Raw genomic sequence first — 19479 nt, 5'->3', positions numbered from 1 at the left:
ATGGCTCCCTGCCACGGAACGACCTGTTCAAATGCCTATGAACAACCAGTCCCAACTAAGCAGGCGCCCCATCATGCTGCGCCTCACTTTGGTAGGACATCTTCAAGCAATTCGGGAAGAACTTATTCCAGAGAGGACCAAGCCCGCCCATACATTAACTGTGAAGCGCTGTTGTGCCGCATGGTGCCGCACACGGAGGGACGGGGGAGGGACTATAGGGGGGTGGAGGGGGCACTGGGGTTCTGGTGCCCACAAATGCTCATTGTGGTGACTAAATACGCCTCCCTAGTGAGTGTGGTCTCAACAGTGAACAACACATACGGTGGAAAACACACTTCTCGGTCACTTTGTTACAGAAACCTCTGTGCAAAATGCTCTCACGCAGGATGGTCATCGGAGTGCAATGACGGCACCCTTTGGAGATGAAAACAGTGTATGGACTCAGCGTTCAAAACACGCTGGACACTGCCACAAGACATTCTTAAGTCCAAGGCACCGAATGTGTGCTGGTGCTTGTATTTATCTCCAAAGCAGCCAAAGCACTTTCTTCTCCGACGACTGTGCGCGCCAGTTGTGGTCTGCCCTCACTAGCCCCGTCACTTCTTAACAACCCGTACTCACACAAATTTCGATGTAGACGTGCAAAAAATCTGTGGTACGGTTGATGTCTGGCTGGGAATCGTTCTCGAAAAACGTGTCTAGCGCCTCAATCTTTATGAAGTTCCCCACCTACCCTTGATGGGTGGACAGAAACAATCTGAAAATCTTCTAAGGATGTCACAGGAGAGGTTGTGGTGAGCAATAACTCTTTAGAAAGAAATTCGATATCTTGTGCCGTTTCCGACTTATTTTGCACTGAAGAAAGCGAATAAGGTCGTCGCGCTCCAAAATCCAAGCAGTCTGCCGGAAGCGATGTTGCCAAACGTTTTCTTCCTTTGGTTTGTTCAAACGGAATCAGAGAGCATCCCGAAAATTAGACAACTGACGGTGACAGAAATCGAACTTGAACCTACTGCTAGGGAGTCTCATCAGTACCATCTATACTTTGAGAAGACCTGGCATTCATGGTATCGGATTATATAGCAAAATCTTATCTGCTAGTCACTCGATCATCCTCGGAAATCGTGCTGACGCAGTCGACCGTTGTTGGAAGTGTTCATATACTTTCGAACGTACACGAAAAGAAGTGCGATGGGAAAACGACGGACACACACATCCGCAGCGGTGAACATAGCGGTACCGTGGCACGTTGTCCGTATTCCTTCTTCGGATACATTGATACGTCTTCAGCATATAGCTTTGCGGGTCAAAATACACTGGAAGCCCACATAGTTTACAATGCAAATTCGTATGAATCGGTTGATAGACATTTAAATGATGCCAGAAGGTTTGTTGTGAACACAGTCGACATTGTACAACAAAGCAAAGTGCAGACATTTCAGTTTCAAGAAAACATCCATGACGTGGCTGTAGAAAATCCTACAAGCTGGAGGACCATTGGTAGTTCGCAGGAAGTAAGTCATGTTAATCCGATGTTCTTAAATTATGCATGAAAACTACACATTGTAAAATGTATCCACTTACAGTACTTGTCGCTACAGGTTCTCACGCTGTAGTATTTGATGTCCTACACGACGAAAACCTAATTTCGTACCACCTACAGGTGGTGCAGGATTTGGTGGAAGAGGACTACCCTTCCTGAAATTAGTACTTCCTGTGCTACTTAATTCAATGGGTCGAAATTCCAGATTTCGAAAGGAGAGTGTTGTGGACAGATGAGGCATGTTTCACATTGATTCTCTGCTCTTTTTTAATCCCGAATTGAATTTCCTTTGAAACTTCCTTGCAGATTAAAACTGTGTGCCGGACCGAGACTCGAACTCGGGACCTTTGCCTTTCGCGGGCAAGTGCTCTACTGACTGAGCTACCCAAGCACGACTCACGCCCCGTCCTCACAGCTTTACTTCTGCCAGTACCTCGTCTCCTACCTTCCAAACTTAACAGAAGCTCTCCTGCGAACCTTGCAGAACTAGCACTCCTGAAAGAAACATCCCCCAGGCTGTGGCTAAGCCATGTCTCCGCAATATCCTTTCTTTCAGGAGTGCTAGTTCTGCAAGGTTCGCAGGAGAGCTTCTGTTAAGTTTGGAAGGTAGGAGACGAGGTACTGCCAGAAGTACAGCTGTGAAGAGGGGGCGTGAGTCTTGCTTGGGTAGCTCAGTTGATAGAGCACTTGCCCGCGAAAGCCAAAGGTCCCGCGTTCGAGTCTCGGTCCGGCACACAGTTTTAATCTGCCAGGAGGTTTCATATCAGCGCACACTCTGCTGCAGAGTGGAAATCTCATTCTGAATTTCCTTTATTTCGTTTTCCTATGTCCTCACACTGTTTTCCAGAACCATGTTAAATAGAAGGGGGCAGAAGCCATGTCTCTGGATAACATCAGTATGAATATGAAATGCTTTTGACGTTTGTTCCAATACTTTAACTTTGGAGATTGTACCTGTTAATGTCTGTTGGATAACTTGTAATGTTCTTTTTTAATGAAAACTTAACAATTACGTTGAATGAATGTCGCAACTGTGGAATGGATACAAAAGTCGGCTTATCGTGTAGCGTGTTGTAACTGCAAGTGGTGTGCTTAGCAAAATTTAATACGAACTGAATGAGCAACGGAACTCCCAATACCAATAAAGAAATACAGTCACTGCAAAATACATTCAGCCCCTTAGGCACGGAATCCTCTGACCCTGTTCAAAACTGATAACTTTGGTCCTTGTGCATATAAAAAATAAATTAAATAGTCTTACCTCTAGAGCAGCCACGGTAGAACGCGATATATTCAGGTCTCTCATAAAAAAAAATTAAATATTCTAACTACAGGCTCAGCAGAGTGGAGCGCTGGCCATGATACTTTGAATTGCACATAATATTCGTTTGGCTGATAAACGAGAACATTTAACAAAATCCAACTCCTCTGAAAATGTATGTCCTGGACATTGAGGCGGTAATGATTGTAGTGAATTACTAACACTGAGTTTTTTTAGAAAAATTGTATTGCAAGTTAAGTTTGTCTTTTCAAAAACGTCAGACACTTGAAGTTACATTACTCACAATTGATTCACAAATATGACATCTAAACAGCAAATATTATCTAACTTCACTAGTCCAACATAAATGCAAATTACATATATTTCTGTTAACAAATCATAGAAATATTACAAAAGTGAAATATAGAACTAAAATCATATTCGGGTTCCACATACAAATGTGTCCTAGTAGACTCCTCTAAAGTGTGGATTAATGTTTGCCTGTCTATTGAATCATAAGTCTTTTTAAAGTAGTGAAAAGATATCACAGTATTTCTACACCTTCTCATTTGCAACATTGTCTTTAGGTCCCATATCTGTTCAGTCCAAGAGAGACCTTTGCAAAACCCTGATTGATAAGCTCCAATTAAAAGGTTCTAGTCGACTTAATAGGGCTTTTGAAAGAATTTGTATACTACAGAGAGTAGTGAAATTCGCCTGTAATTATTTGGGTCTATTTTCGTTCCTTTTTATGGATAGGATGAATTAATGCGCATTTCCACTCTGCAGGTAGTTATTCTGTTTCCCAAACGTTTCATATAATTCTGTCCGTTGCTTGTATGAGAGTACTGCCATTTAATTTCCGTATTTCTGCTATTATTCTGACTTCCCTGGGAGACTTTTGGAGCCGGCCGTTGCGACCGACTGGTTCTGGCGCTTCAGTCCGGAACCGCGCTGCTGCTACGGTCGCATGTTCGAATCCTGCCTCGGGCATAGACGTGTGTGACATCCTTAGGTTAGTTAGGTTTAAGTCTACGGGACTGATGACCTCAGATGTTAAGTCCCATAGTGCTTAGAGCCATTTGAACCATTTGAGACTTGTTGTTCTGCAAAGAGGTGATTATTTCCTTTACTTCTTTAAGAGATGGTGGTTTTTAATAACGACTTGATGGGGCTTTTTAGAACTTATTTGTTGTGTTGGACGCTCGCATTTGAGACGTGAGTGAAAATATTTAGCTAAAATCGTCAAAACAAACTGCTGCTTTCCAGGGAGCTGTCAGGCCGCCGAAAGCACAGATTAGGTGGTTGATATCCAGTGAGATTTTCTCGGAAAATTTTGTAAAAATTTCTGCTGTTATTCTTGCCAGACTCATGTTCAATTTCTTTAAGCCTCTCTATACCATATCTACGTTTTTCTCTTCGTATTGCCTGAGTTGAACTTCTTTGTATTCTTAAAAATTCCTGCCATTTAATCTGGAGTTTTGTTGCTACTGAAAGTTTCCCATGCTTGTAATCTCTCTTCTATTACTTAATCAGATGCACTGTTCCATCAGCTGTGCTTTCTCTTTCTTGTGGGTTTGCCTAATCTCATACTGTTTTACAGTACCTCTGCAAGTTCCTTCCAATTCGTTGTGTTTGATAGCGTTATTTCCTAAAGAATTTCCGTCTTTTTGAGTTTGAGGTATCTGGATCAATTCTGAAAGTTTTATTCGTTTGTGGTTTTTTTCTGTTAGGCTGAAATCTAATCTTTATTTTCAGTTAACGATGGTCTTCCTCAAAAAATCCCTTTCTTTTTTATACGTTGAGTATTTATTTGGTATTATTATCTAACTGAAGCTCACCCAAAGTCGAGTTTGGTGAGTAACATGTTGTAAATTTGTATGCAGGTTTAAGGAAATGTGTGAACACGATTTAAAGATAAAAATTTTCGCAGTCGTTGATTAGTCTCACTCCGTTTTTTATTTGTCTTTTTGTGAACGGTGTGAATTCATGTTGTTTTCCTAATCTTTTCCTCTTCGCCGAGTTGTCCACTGAAATCTCATAACAGAATTTTCACATAATGTACAGGGATTTTATTTGACGTTTCCTCCAGTAGCTCCTAGAAGTCATCTGCTACTTGTGGACCTCTTCTACTATAGTCATTTGTGGGAGACTGTGCACTTATCAGTGTGCATGCCTTGTTTCCAAATGTTACTCAGATCGTGGAAATTCTCTCTAATGTTTAGTGGAAATTTATTGCTAAATCTATAACTGATTTGCGCACAACAAAATCTATACCAAATCGTTTGGGTCCCTTGTTTAGCTGGACTGCAGGTTTTCCTTTGTAGATTCCAAAATTTCGTGAATCGCATTGATTTTCATTGGTAAACTGTGTTTCTTGAATCGCAAGGATTTTTATGTGGTAATTTTCCGTGCTGTTTCTGATTTGAGTTTAACTGATTTCGAGATTTTTGTTTAGAGTTCCTATGAAGTTTTTTCGTTTTGGTCTTAGAGGTTTTGAGAAGCTCCAACTTTGCAGCGCATAATGTTCCATGTCCCACTGAATCCGATGACCGGGAAAATTCAATCTAGAGACTGATGCTTGGGATAGTGGAATTCTTTCTTTTTGTTCCACTGTGCCTCTTCAGGTATTAGTTGCACCAACTAGGCGAACAGACGCTGACTACTGACCACTGGATTCCTGAAGAAACGCTAGTGGATTTGGACTGCCTCTTCCGCGATTTCCACCGTACTGATGATCTTCATCTCCGCCTTCACTGTCGTTGAGGTCTTCACTGTTACCCTGGCAAGGAGCTCTCACGAGGTACTACAACCTGGACCAGATGAACCAAGATTTTTTAACGAGTTGTTACTACTCCCCCTCCTCTTCTCTCAACCGTGCTTGGGACCGGATATATATATATATATATATATATATATATATATATATATATATATATATATATATATATATATATATACTAAGCATTTATGTGATTACTGATTTCAGAGACCAATTACCAACAACCTGTACACTGAATGAGTTACAAACCACTATAACAGAAACTTTACCGTTAACTGGAATTTTCGCTGCTGAGTTCAAGTACTTCAATAAATTATAGTAAGAATGGTTAATAAGTTTTAGAATCTAGGGCTTTCAGTTTCCAGCCTGTTTTGACCTGGCAACCTGTAACAGATTACTTCAGAAATGTTATAGTATATTTGCAGGAACGTCAGTGTGTAATATGAATACTAGTTCCAAAATGTTCTGTTTGTACCAGTAAGCTCATAATACACTAGAGAACACTATAAACTTAGCGCTCCTAAGGATTTGACGCAGAAAGACTCTTACTGTAAGAGACATTGTTACGGGGCAGTATAGACAGGGGTTCAAAACGCGGCGGGGTCTTGTAGTGAGTGAAAAAACGCATATTCGTTGCAGTTACCTAAGTTGGGGTGACTGTTTCCTAGGACAGCATCCGTGGCCTTTATCATCGTCTTGGTGCACAACTACAGCGCTGTATTTGCTGCCAGATCTGTCTACAGGATAGTCTGAAATTATTATGTTACATGTGTGGATCGGTCTTAAGGTCGTATACACTTTACAGTTTGTATAACATGTGAATATACTTCGTACATGTGGGACTGAGCTGCAAGGTGCTCGTTTCTCATTTCAAACATTTCTGTTTCTCCAAATTATACACTTAGCTCGCGTCTTCTGTTCCCCCGAAATTGCACACAAAGACGCGTAATAATTGACTCAAGTGAGAAGCTGCATACATTCATTTTAGCTTAATGAAAGAGATAAATCGTATCTTTGTCTATGAACACTTCCTCATCTCTCTGACTCACTTGGTTTTACTTTTCAGCTCCAACCATTGCATTTTTACCTCCAAGTACAATACTGTGGAAGTTTGTACTACATTTGTAAAAGCTGAACAATCCTTAACCGAACGTACTTGAAATTAAAAAGTTATTAGCCAACTAATTATTCAAGATTTGCTTGGCATTGTGATGGTTCTTCCGACTACTGGAAAGAATAGTATCCATGTGCAGTACATGTTAGTGTAAAAATGAAAACTTCCACAAACATTGTACAAATTTCCTCTTGTAGCGAATCGAAGACATTAACCGTAATCTCTAACATACCTAAGTTCAAAAATGTTAAAATGTTCCATTTTAAATATTACTATAACACAACAGTTGCTGACTAAATCCGTTATACAACTTTTAATTACAGCGTTTTCGTTATAAATCAGTATTCAACTTATTGGAAATTTGTAAGTAATCCTGTTTTGATCTCACTCTTATATTGAGATGAAGATCAAATTAATTACTGATAGATTTATAGCTCTCAACAATCATTGTCATTGTCGTGACTGCCGCTTTGTTACTTATTAACTAACATTAGCACTCAGATTTGTGAGGGAGAATAGTAACTATTACCATTTACCAAAAAATTTATTGATCCTTTTCTGTAACAAGTAGCCTCTCTCTAAACTGTAATAGCATAGAAATTAGGACCACATTTGCTATTTGTCGCTTTTCGAAAGAAATGATTTACTTTTCTGAACGTGATATTCTTTGTGCATCATAAACGTTCACCATTCAGTTTGTTCAGACGAATACTGTGTCACAAAAAGAGCTTGCCATAGACGCATATGTAGTGCGCACAAGCACTGAAAAGTAATACATCATAATGTCTTTAAGAATAATCAAAAACTAAATTATACTATTTCTACTAACAAATTCTTCTTTTTCCGCAGGTGCTGAATGGGACATATGGCTTGTTGAACTTGCTGTTATCATTTTCGTAGCACTCAGTAAGTTGAAAATACGGGAAAAAGATACAAAATACAGACCACAGTTCTAATGTCAGCTATAAAATAAAAGCTCATGCACAAAAGCGTTAATTTTTTGACAGTAATCAGACATGCACTGCCCATAGCTAATATCTAGAATCAAATAAAGAAAAAGATTTGGAAGTTTATGCAGTGAAATAGCAAGAAAATGAAGGGGTAACAACTATTGAAATACATGAAAAAAACGTAAATTAGTTACAAACTACGGCGTGCAGACACATTATTCAACATGCAAACGGATGTAGGGTATGACATGTTCGATATGCCTGCCATCATTGGCCATGATGTGGCGCAGACGAATAGCGAAATTCTGCATGACCCGCTGAAATGTCGTAACATGGATGCTGTCGATGACTTTCTGAATGGCTGGTTTCAGCTGAGCAATGGTTTTGGGGTTATTGCTGTACACCTTGTCTTTAATGTAGCCCCACAAAAAGGAGTATCCGGAGAATATGGCGGCCAATCGAGGTCCATGTCAGTGGTTTCTGGATACCCGAGGGCAGAATGCGGTCCCCAAAGAGCTCCTCCACGATATCAAACACTCTCCTGCTTCAATGGAGTCGATCTCCTTCTTGTATGAACCACGTCTTGTCAAATTAGGGTCACTTCGCATAATGGGGATGAAGTCATCTTCCAAAATCTCCTCGTACCGTTCGGTAGTCACCATGCCATCAAGAATATCGCACTGATTATTCCGTAACTGGACCAGACAGTCACCCGTTAAGGGTGAAGAGATTTCGCGATCGTGAAATGCGGATTCTCAGTCGCCCAAATGCGCTAATTTTGTTTATTGACGAACCCATACAAATGAAAGTGCAACAACAACAAGTCAAGTTGGCATGCGCTTACTAATTCCCATCAGGCCCCGCGGCCAACCGCGCAGTTTGAACGTCCTTACGCAAATCGTACAGAAGTTGTGACGATTTCATTTCATGTAGTTCAATAATTGTCACCCCGTAGGTGTATGTGAAAATAAATTTCGCCAGAAGGCAAAAACTGTTTTTTTTATTTATGTATACTTTCTAAAGAAATAACTAAAAGACCCAGATTGAGAAGGTGTCTCCATGTCTTTCACAGTGACCACTCAACATGTGACTTGGTTCACGCCTGTTATATACCCTATCGGGCCTGGTAACAATACTAAACACGAGCAGCATAAATGCACACTGCTGGCCGTTCTACTGTCACAGAGAACTGCAGTACTAATCATTTACATACCCTTGAATGGTGTGCTCATGTACAAGGTTACATTCACATCGGACTACATACTTCGAGCACTTCCTTGTCTCTCACTTTCTTATAAAATAACATCATAAACTCAAGGAGTAGTAGATGATTTCCTTGGAGTCCACCTAAACGTATATGAACTAAAAAAGCTTTGTTGATAACGCTAGTTTACAACATCATAGAAAATCCAATCTCACTCTGTAACGGTGTAACAACACTGCATCTATGGACTAATTAGCATTCTACGTTGACTAGAATCCATCGACTCGTATAGTAAAAAGAAGAAGTAACACTGTCTTACAGAAAGTGTTACAGGTAGCATGACGCGATAAATCAACAGGTCGAACCAGCACAGAAGAGCCATGTTATAAAGTGAGGGCTACCAAATTAATACCAAGAAGGATCTTTGAGAAGTGTAAACACCGTAGAGACTACTTTATATTTATTTCAGTTTTACATATACTAGGGTTGGAACTTTACTAGTGGCAACTATTTACAGCTCGTACAAAATAGATAGGTGTTTCAAAAGTTTACTGACCTTCAAAGTAGTCACCAGCATTTTATATAACCCGTTGCCAGCGATGTGGAAGTCGTAGGGTACCGTTAGAAGTGCCAGTTGTGTTGACAGTTCAAGCGGCGCTGTCTGTTGCCCGACGAAATTGTAGCAGTTCTGAAGCAAATGTCGTGAAGTGTTTCCTTCAGTTTAGAAATCGAGTTGAACTCATGAGGGCTTAACTCAGGAGAGTGCAGTAGGTAGAGCAGCACTTAGCAGCCCCATCGGACAAACAAATCAGTAACAGCCTGCAATGTATGTGCTTGAGCATTGTCCTGCAAAATGATGGTCAGGTCCTGCAGAAAGTGTCAACACTTCTGTCTCTAAGCTGGTCGTAGGTTGTGTTCCAAAAATGAACAGCGTAGATACAGAAGTGGTGTCAATTTCTGCAGGACCTGACCATCATTTTGCAGGGTAATGTTCAAGCACGTACAGTGCAAGCTGTTACTGATTTGTTTGACTGATGGGGCTGCTAAGTGCTATACCACCTACTGCACTCCCCTGACTTAAGCCCTCGTGAGTTCAACTCGATTTCTAAACACTTCACGGAATTTGCTGCAGAACTGCTACAAATTCGTCGGGCAATAGACCGTGCCGCTAGAACTGTCAACACAACTGGCACTGCTATGAGTATCCTACTACTTCCACATCGCTAGCAACGGGTTATACACAATGCTGGTGACTACTTGGAAGGTCAGTAAAACTTTGAAACACGTTTCTATTTTGTATGAGCTGTAAATAAATAATTGCCACTATTAAAGTTCCAACCCTCATACGTTATTACACAGCCAACTGAAATGGCCCTTGTGTACAGCAGCTGTCATTCCTTCTTTGTACTAAAGCTAGAAAAAGGTCTGGCTTACACTTCTTCCACGTATTGTGGTCTTCCGAGATGCTCATGTATACCGACCCTAGATCTCTCTCAACGTCTTCTGACACGCTTACATTGTGTCGCCTCTTGCATATCAACAAAAATCTTTCTTTATCCATTCACAAGCCAAATTTGCTGGCTGCCCGGCCCTTCCTCCTCCATAACATTTTCGGTACAATCCTCGTTTCATCTTCCATTCTAGTAGTTCGACTGATCCATTTTCTTATTTAATATCATCACCATCAGACATTGAAATTGATGCAGAGAAACTAATGTGGGTATCGCAGTGGAATGGTACAGGACGCGTCGCTTGGGCAGAGCTCCTAGTACACGTGTTTACCTGCCAGCGGCAGGAGGGGAGGCCGTTCTATCGCTGATTTCAAAGCCCGGCGGACCAAGCCTCGGACTCAAGCAGTGCACTCTCTCGTGTGCTGTTTTCAGCAACTCCCGCTAGTCGCCTGTGGCGTTTCCCTGCGAGCTCGTTCCCGGCGAGTGGTCGGACTCTCTGCTTCCGGCAGTCTGACTCGCACGTCGAATTTCATTCTTTACTGCGGGACTGGTCTTCCCGGCTCGTAGTTGAGCCACCGTCGGCCAGTCTAGTTACATGCGGGTCGATAGTGACGATTCCACAGCGTTTTCACGCCGTGCCGATACTTAACTTTTTCATATGTCTCGTAATTCTCAGGAAGCGGCTCTTCGTTTGAAGCTGAGTAAACCTCAGTTATTGAATAGTTTTCCCGTTAAAAAATTCGCATTTCTAAGGGACGCATGGAACTTGCTAAAACACACTGTATCGGAACAGTGCTTCCTCTCTCTTTGTATGAACTAACGCACTAGTTGCAGTCCAACTTCAGTACAGCTTGAGAGTTCAGCATACAATAGAAAGTTCTGGGTGGCTGCGATTTCACAAAGAAAAAACGTTGTGAAATACTCCAAGTCCGTGAATAAATCCCAAGTCGGTCGTACTGCAATGAAAAATCTAGAAAAAGTCAAACACCAAATGTAGTTCAAGGTCACAGCTTGAATCGTCAACGAGAAGTCGATCAACAAACATGTTGTAAGCATGTATGCTTACGACACTGGCTTGTGGCCGCCGTGCGGGCAGATTTATGCGCTCTGGAGACCATGGATGTGACGGGACGTGGCGAACGAGGGCGTGTCTACAGCCCGCTGCTGCGTGTTCACTCTGAGCTGCTAGCAGCGACCATGCATTATGTGATCAAAAGTATCCGGACACCCCAAAAACATACGTTTTTCAAATTAGGTGTATTGTGCTGCCATCTACTGCCAGGTATTCCACATCAGCGACATTAGGAGTCATTAGACATCGTGAGAGAGCAGAATGGGGCGCTCTGCGGAGCTCACGGACTTCGAACGTGGTCAGGTGATTGGATGTCACTAGTGTCATACTTCTGTACGTGAGATATCCACACTCCTAAATATGCATGGGCCCACTGTTTCCGATGTGATACTGAAGTGGAAATGTGAAGTGGGTACGTACAGCACAAAAGCGTACAGATCGACCTCGTCTGTTGACTGACAGAGACCGCCGAAGTTGAAGAGGGTCGTATTTTGTAATAGGCAGACATCTGTCCAGATCATCACACAGGCATTCCAGACTGCATCCGGATCCACTGCAAGTACTATGACAGTTAGGCGGGAGGTGAGAAAACTTGGATTTCACGGTCGAGCGGCTGCTCATAAGCCACACATCACGCCGGTAAATTCCAAACGACGCCTCGCTTGGTGTAAGGAGCGTAAACACTGGACGACTGTAGAGAGGAAAAACGTTGTGTGGAGTGACGAATCACGGTACACGATGTGGCGATCCGGTGGCAGAGTGTGGGTATGGCGAATGCCAGCGTGTGTAGTGCCAACAGTAAAATTTGGAGGGGGTGGTGTTATGGTGTGTTCGTGTTTCTCATGGAGGGGGCTTGCACCCCTTATTGTTCTGCGTGGAACAATCACGCCATAGGCCTACATTGATGTTCTAAGCACCTTCTTGCTCTCCACTGTTGAAGTGCAATTCGAGGATGTCGATTGCGTCTTTCAACATGATCGAGCACCTGTTCATAATGCACGGTCTGTGGCGGAGTGGTTACACGACAATAACATCCCTGTAATGGACTGGCCTGCATAGAGTCCTGACCTGAATCCTATAGATCACCTTTGGGATGTTTTGAAACGCCAGGCCTCACCAACCGACATCGATACCTCCCCTCAGTGCAGCACTCCGTGAAGAATGGGCTGCCATTCTCCAAGAAACCTTCCAGCACCTGGCTAAACGTATGCCTGCGAGAGTGGAAGCTGTCATCAATGTTAAGTGTGGACCAACACCATACTGAATTCCAGCATTACCGATGGAGGGCGCCGTGAACTTTAAGTCATTTTGGCCAGGTGTCTGTAAACTTTTGATCACGTAGTGTACGTTTTGTGAAATCATTTATCTAAAATAGATTAGACAAACATTCGACACCTCATTTGCGTTACATGATTTCGAGTAGCTTCAAAGGCACAGCGTGGGAGCGAGTGAACAGTCTCACTCTCCGAGTCTCTGGCCATATCACAGTGCCTGCAAGATTACTGTTTCGATCTCGTCGTTATTTAGGTCAATGTTTGAGCGGAACGAAAACAAAACTCACCGTAATTTCGGCTATGAATTTGTATCTGAATGTTCATAGCCAAACTGTAAGTAGGCTGTTTAGGTTTTTATGTTGGTAACGCCACGTAGCGCTCTGTATGAAAATCACTGACTGTGCTGTTTGCAGTCTGTGTCTGGTTGGACTCATTGTTGAACTATTCACTAGCGTAGTATTGGGCAGTTGGATGTGAACAGCCCGTAGCGTTGGGCAGTTGGAGGTGAGCCGCCAGGAGTGGTGGATGTGAAGAGAGAGATGCCAGAGTTCTGAGAACGAACGATCTGGACGTGTGACCGTCAGAAAGAGGAAATTTGTAAAGATGGATGTCATGAATTGATAGATATATATATTATGACTTTTGAAAGATATTAAGGTAAATACATTGTTTGTTCTCTATAAAAATCTTTCATTTGCTAACTATGCCTATCAGTAGTTAGTACCTTCAGTAGTTAGAATTATTTAGCTGGCAGTATTGGCGCTCGCTATATTGCAGTAGTTCGAGTAACGAAGATTTTTGTGAGGTAAGTGATTCATGAATGGTATAGTTTATTGTTAGTCATCGCCATTCTTTTGTAGGGATTATTGAAAGTCAGATTGTATTGCGTTAAAAATATATCGTGTGTCAGTTGAGTGATGATCAGAATAAGTAAAGAGAGAACTGTCTGAGTACGTTCAGTTTTACTCACCTGTCTTTGTATCAAATAACGTTGAAGTTTACTAGCACAGTCATTCATAATTTTCCGGAGGGACGTTACAAAACTAAAACTAGGAAATGGACAAATGGGATATTAAAGTGACCAGGGAGAGCTGCATCAAACCAGTCTCACGACTAAAGACCACAACAACAACAACAGGTTGAGGATTGGTTTTTCAAAAAAAAAAAATATTTAATTGCTTGAAAGTCATCAGAGTAGTTAAAACTTAATTAATGCTTCCAGAAAAAATTAAAATAGTTCACGAACAGCTGCTGCTAGCTATATAAAGGCCGAGTTATATTGCATATAAAAGGTACACTGATGTAGGAGTTATAGAATGCTTTATTTCATATAGAAAAAAATTAAGTAAGTTTCAAATTACAGCATAAATTGATACTTCTTTACCTTGCCTTGATCTACCAACTTCTAATAATAATATAATAGCTATTGATATTTAAATATATTACATTCACTGCTTTCTGAGCAAAAATTTAAAATAAAAAAATTGAAAGAAGCGATCATATGTTTTGAGAACTCATTTATCTAAAAATAGATTAGAGGAACGTTCGAGACACCTTATTTGCGGCACATGATTTCAAGTATCTTCAAAGGTTCATGAGATGTTTCTGTAATGTATTTTAGTTCTTACTTTTAGACAAATCTTTTCATAAAACATTTGACCGCATTTTTTCTACCTGTTCGTTTGTCTCTGTTTCTGTGCATGCAGTCGTCGCGTCTTCAGCGGTGCTAAATGCAACACTCGTCAGTTTTGTGACTACAGTTTGTGACTCCATGATTAATCAGATCTGTTTAGTTTTCAATTAGTCAGTTGTACATTATTTTAGTCTCATTCGAAGCCATTGTCAGATGCAGTTCAAAACTTGCTTTGTTATGTTTACCATTTCTTGTTGATATTTATCTGTATTAGAGTCGTACAATACAATGTGTCTTGGCTTAAGGATCCTAAACCTATAGCAGTTAAGAATAGTATTGATGACATGCATTAACCTGGAATGACTCTTCTTTCAGTTCTAAATTTCTCAGTATCCTGATGATTTTTAGCGGACGCATTGGCGTTCATATTCTTCAGTATAATCACATAGGTTGCTTTGATTAGTTCTCGAGGATTGTTAGTACAGACTTAGTTGAAATCGAGTCAAAAAGAGTTCACAAAATCTGTGAATCCCAGACAAAGTGGTGACTCACATTCATAGCGGTCTACAATTCGTTCATAACCTGCAAGTCTTCCATTATACTAAATTCCTTTTTAAGGTTTGCTTATTTCTTTATTCGCTTAAAATCGAATGTTCCTTGTGTACTGTGGATGAGAACTTTTGTCAATACCTTGCACATTATGCAAAGAATAATTTTTTCTACGTTATCTGCTTCTTTTCTTCTTTAAGTCTAAATTCTAAATTACTAAAGAAATGTAAAAGATCATTACTAAAGAATAGTTTATATGATATGTCAGTCTGCTTTATTTGCCTGTGTTGCTTCAAACATTTGTGTTTTTCTCTGAATATATGTCATTTCTCGTTATGAATTTGTTAAAGCCTTTCCAGGGCATGGAGATTCGTTCTTAGTGTTCTAGAGCCAGCTTGTCACTACCGTATTTCGACGGCTCCTAAAAAAGAGCGTGGAAGTTCACAAATACGGTTCTTAAGCCGAGAGTGTTGATGGCACCCTTTCCCAATTCACTAACACGTCGACTGGAGAAATTTCTTTTAACTCAGTTTCTGAAAATAAAAGAATATCTTCGAAATGCTCTTCACATTATTCTAGCTGTTTCTTTAAATCTTTGTGCAATAATGAAGTACGAAATGTTATACAATTATGAGAAGAAGAGACAGACATAGTGATGATCTTAGAGAGAGTGTAAGTGTTGCTTTGTTGAACACAATTCTACCAAATGACAGTGTTATTATAATATGAAAATCACGCACAGAAGCAGTAGAAGTTGGTTTAATACACAGTAATGTATCTTAATTCCCATTTTTCACTTGAGATAGAACTTGTTCTTCTGCTCCATTGCTTTCCTTCAAGGTATTCTGTGTTTTTTACTATCAGTGACACTCTGGTCATCTTTATATTTTAGTTCAGCTACGGAGAGCATCAGGTGGGTGGATGAATATGATTGGATTTCTTTATTTGTTCTGTGGAGCACATCCTTTTCCCATCCCTATTATGTTGCTAACAATCATGACGTGAGTATGTTGGTTGTGTTTACGTGAGTAGAGCATCTGTAGTGCCGAGATACATGTTTTACTTGGGCCTTGGTGACACCCTAATACTTGGGCTGAACAGACAAAGATGCAACTGTGCTGGTAGAATCTTCGAGATTGGTAGAAGTCTCCTTCCCTCCTCCTCAGAGATGAACAGGATGGCCGTTATCTGGCGCTCCACCGTTTTTCATTCTTCTGTCTCTTTCGGCCTTAGAGGATGTGTGAACTGTGTGCATGTCTCCATCACGTTGAATGATAAATTCAGAATATGAAGTATTAATTAAAAAAACTAATTCGTTCCTTTTTAGCAACACCTTAGTCTGGGTTATGTTGCCATCACTTTTTGTAATTATTTTACAAGTACATTCGTTGGTTAGGACTTAGGTTTGGGTACGAGGAAATGGTGTTCATTTCAGTCCAGCGGTATGAAGTCAACCCTCTGATGTATTTAGCATATTTAATGTTTATTGAATGTATATTATACTTAACTTACGTTTATTCATCTTCCTTAAATTTTTTGAGAGTATTTAAAGGTTTTTCTTTGTGAAATGGAGCTCACCTATTGTGTATTTACATTTAATGTATTCGCAATTGTGAATCAGCTGTAGAATGGAATGACGGCAATGAAAATTTGTGTCGGACCAGGCTTCGAACACGGCTTCCCGCTTATCACGGGAGATAGCCTTACCATCTGGCTGCAATTGCGAATACATTAAATGTATTTCACAACGGTTGTAGTCGCCACAGTCCGAAGTCACAGTCACAACCTAACAGTGAGTTAGTTTGAAGATGTGGTATGAAGTACATTTGATTTATATGTGTTTTATGTCGCAAATTTTTGTCTGCTCCATTCCCTCTTATCGTCAAATGATATCTTGTGCTTACGTCTCACGGTTCTCACCAAGTCTATTCAGAATGCCATAGCCACGTTGCGTGCTTCATTTCTAGGAAGAATGGGCGCTAACCAGTGTTCGAGTAGTACGAGAAGCACCTTAATTCCACTAGCAACCTATTTTTTATCTAAATCTTGTGCATGCTAAATTACGAAACCACTTAGATGTAGATGCTGAGTCCCTCAGAGCGTGAAGTATGTTGTACGTGTTTTGTTCACTTCTGAGACTGGGGCAGAGTCCCTTAATAAATTGTATCTTCAAATAAGAAATACCTTCGTATTATTCACGCTAGTAGTTTCAGTCACTTACCCCACCTGATAATGCAACCCTAAACAGTTTCATCCTCTGAAATAACATTGACTGAGTCAGTAATTAAATTAGAATCCACGTGCACATTTATCGTGTGAAACTATGCTGCAGACGGTCTCATTCAGTTGTCTCTTTTTGTTGCTTCTTCCGTCTCTTTTGCGCTATCCGTTGTGCTTTTTCTCAGTTCAAGATTAAAGTAACCGATTAATTGAAGAAATATTGAGGCCGACCCCTCTTAATTAACAGGAAGCACTTAATGAAAGAAGGTAACAGCATCGTAAGCAATTATAGAACCTCTGATGTGCACCATCAGGCAACAACGAACAAGAATATTCGGTAATTCATTTATTGAACCAAAGAAAAAAGAGAGAATGGATTAAAGCAAGTGCTAAAGAAATGGAGCTCATGAGAAGCAAAAATGAAATAAAAAAATTCTATTGAGACGTGAATGCGGCACGGAAGCTTTTTGGTAGCAAAACAAGCTTAATAAAAGATGAGACAGTGAAGATAATAAGTGAGGGGAAGGGAATATGCGCAAGATGGCGCAGGTATTTTGATAGTCTCCTCAACCCTAGAGTAACTATACCAGAGAACCCAACAGACACGAATGGGGAAGAGGACCCAGACAACAACACTAACCCTCCATATATAGAAGAAGTGAAAACTGCCATGAAGAAATTGAAAATCAACAGGGCGGCAGGGGCAGATGGTATTCGAGCAGAACTGTTTAAGCAAAGAGGCAGAGAGCTAGAACAAAGCCTTCTGAAAATGATCACCGGAACATGGGAAGAGGAGAAAATGCCCCAACAATGGAAAGAGGGTATCATATGTCCCATATATAAGAAAGGAGATAAGATGGAGTGTGGCAATTACAGAGCGATCACACTACTTAATTTGGTATACAAAATACTCTCTAATATACTATTCGATCGAATACTCCCGATCATACAGAGGGAGACGGGGCCATACTAATGCGGATTCCTGCCTGGGAAGTCAACTATAGATCAAATATTCACCTTAAGACAAATCCTGGAAAAAACAAACGAATACGGAGTTGGCACGCGTCACCTCTTTATAGATTTGAAAGTAGCTTATGATAGCATAAATAGAGAGCAGTTACATCAAGCTCTAGATGAACTGGGAATCTCTAGAAAGTTGGTAAGGCTGGTGAAAATGACAATGAGCGTAACACAAGGTAGTGTAAGAATAGGAGGAATGATGTCCAATACATTGAGTATTAAAAACGGAGTGCGACAAGAGGATGCATTGGCATGTCTTCTCTTTAATGCCGCCCTGGAGAAAGTGATGAGAAACGCAAACCTTCTGAATATTGGAACGATCTTCTATAAATCAGTGCAGGTACTGGCCTACGCAGATGACATAGATATAATAGCAAGAACCCAAAAAGCAATGGAAGAGACATTTTCAGCTCTTGAACAGGCCAGTAGGAACATACGGTTAATTATTAATGAACAAAAAACAAAATATATGGCAGCTGCAAAAGAATATAGAGAAAATATGCCAAATTCAATAACAATGGGCAATTATACATTTGAGAGAGTTGAACATTTCAAGTGTCTGGGCTCGACAGTTACACATCTAAATGATACCTCCTATGAAATTAAGCAGAGATTAATACTAGCCAACAGAGCCTATTTTGCCCCAACGAGACTGCTATCTTCAAGGCTCCTGACACGTACCACGAAATTAACCATCTGTAAACGACCAGTGCTTACATATGCCTCTGAAGCCTAGACATTAACAACTAAAGATAATGAAACACTGGATGCATTTGAAAGAAAGGTACGTAGACGAATTATCGGCCCAATCTGTGAAAGAGGAAAATGGAGGAAGAGATACAACCATGAGTTGTATATCACATACAAAGACCAACCCATCAGAAGAATAGTGAAATCATCCAGACTGAGGTGGGTGGGGCATGTGGCTCGCATGACTGATACAGAAGTACCAAAAAGAATAGTACGAGGAAAGCCAGGAGGGCAGAGAGGACGTGGTCGACCAAGAGCCAGATGGGAAGAAGGAGTAATCGAAGATCTTAGGAAGATGGGCTATAGAAACTGGAGAGTATTGGCAAAGGACCGGGGGAAATGGAAGGAAATTGTAGAAGAGGCCAACGCTCATCGTGAGCTGTAGAGCCAAGAAAGAAAGAAGAAGAACAGCATCGTAAGCAATTATAGAACCTCTGATGTGCACGATCAGGCAACGACCAACAAGAATATTCGGTAATTCATTTATTGAATTTTGTTCAGTATAATACGAGGATAAACAACACAGGGCAGTATTCCAACATTTTCTGCGAAGAAGTGGGTTGTACCTCTGGAATTTATTGAGTAGACTGGTGTTTAAAAAGTACGTTTTTCTTGTGTAAACTGCATTATCTTTGTGTGAACCCACATTAAACGGT

At 40.7% G+C, this 19479-nt stretch overlaps 1 protein-coding gene across 1 annotated transcript in view; it reads left to right on the top strand.

The window, feature by feature from the left end:
- LOC126199619 (uncharacterized) overlaps window positions 1-7600 on the top strand; it is a 45338-nt gene extending 37738 nt beyond the window's left edge. Inside the window, exon 6 of the mRNA XM_049936582.1 lies at window positions 7550-7600. Coding sequence (XP_049792539.1) covers window positions 7550-7600 — 51 coding nt within the window. The remainder of the gene's footprint in view (window positions 1-7549) is intronic.
- The last annotated feature ends 11879 nt before the right edge of the window (window positions 7601-19479 follow it).

Source organism: Schistocerca nitens, chromosome 1 (assembly GCF_023898315.1).
Source record: "Schistocerca nitens isolate TAMUIC-IGC-003100 chromosome 1, iqSchNite1.1, whole genome shotgun sequence".
Classification (NCBI taxonomy): domain Eukaryota; kingdom Metazoa; phylum Arthropoda; class Insecta; order Orthoptera; family Acrididae; genus Schistocerca; species Schistocerca nitens.
The sequence above is the reverse complement of the archived record's forward strand: the minus strand, read 5'-3'. Positions and strand labels throughout refer to the sequence as shown.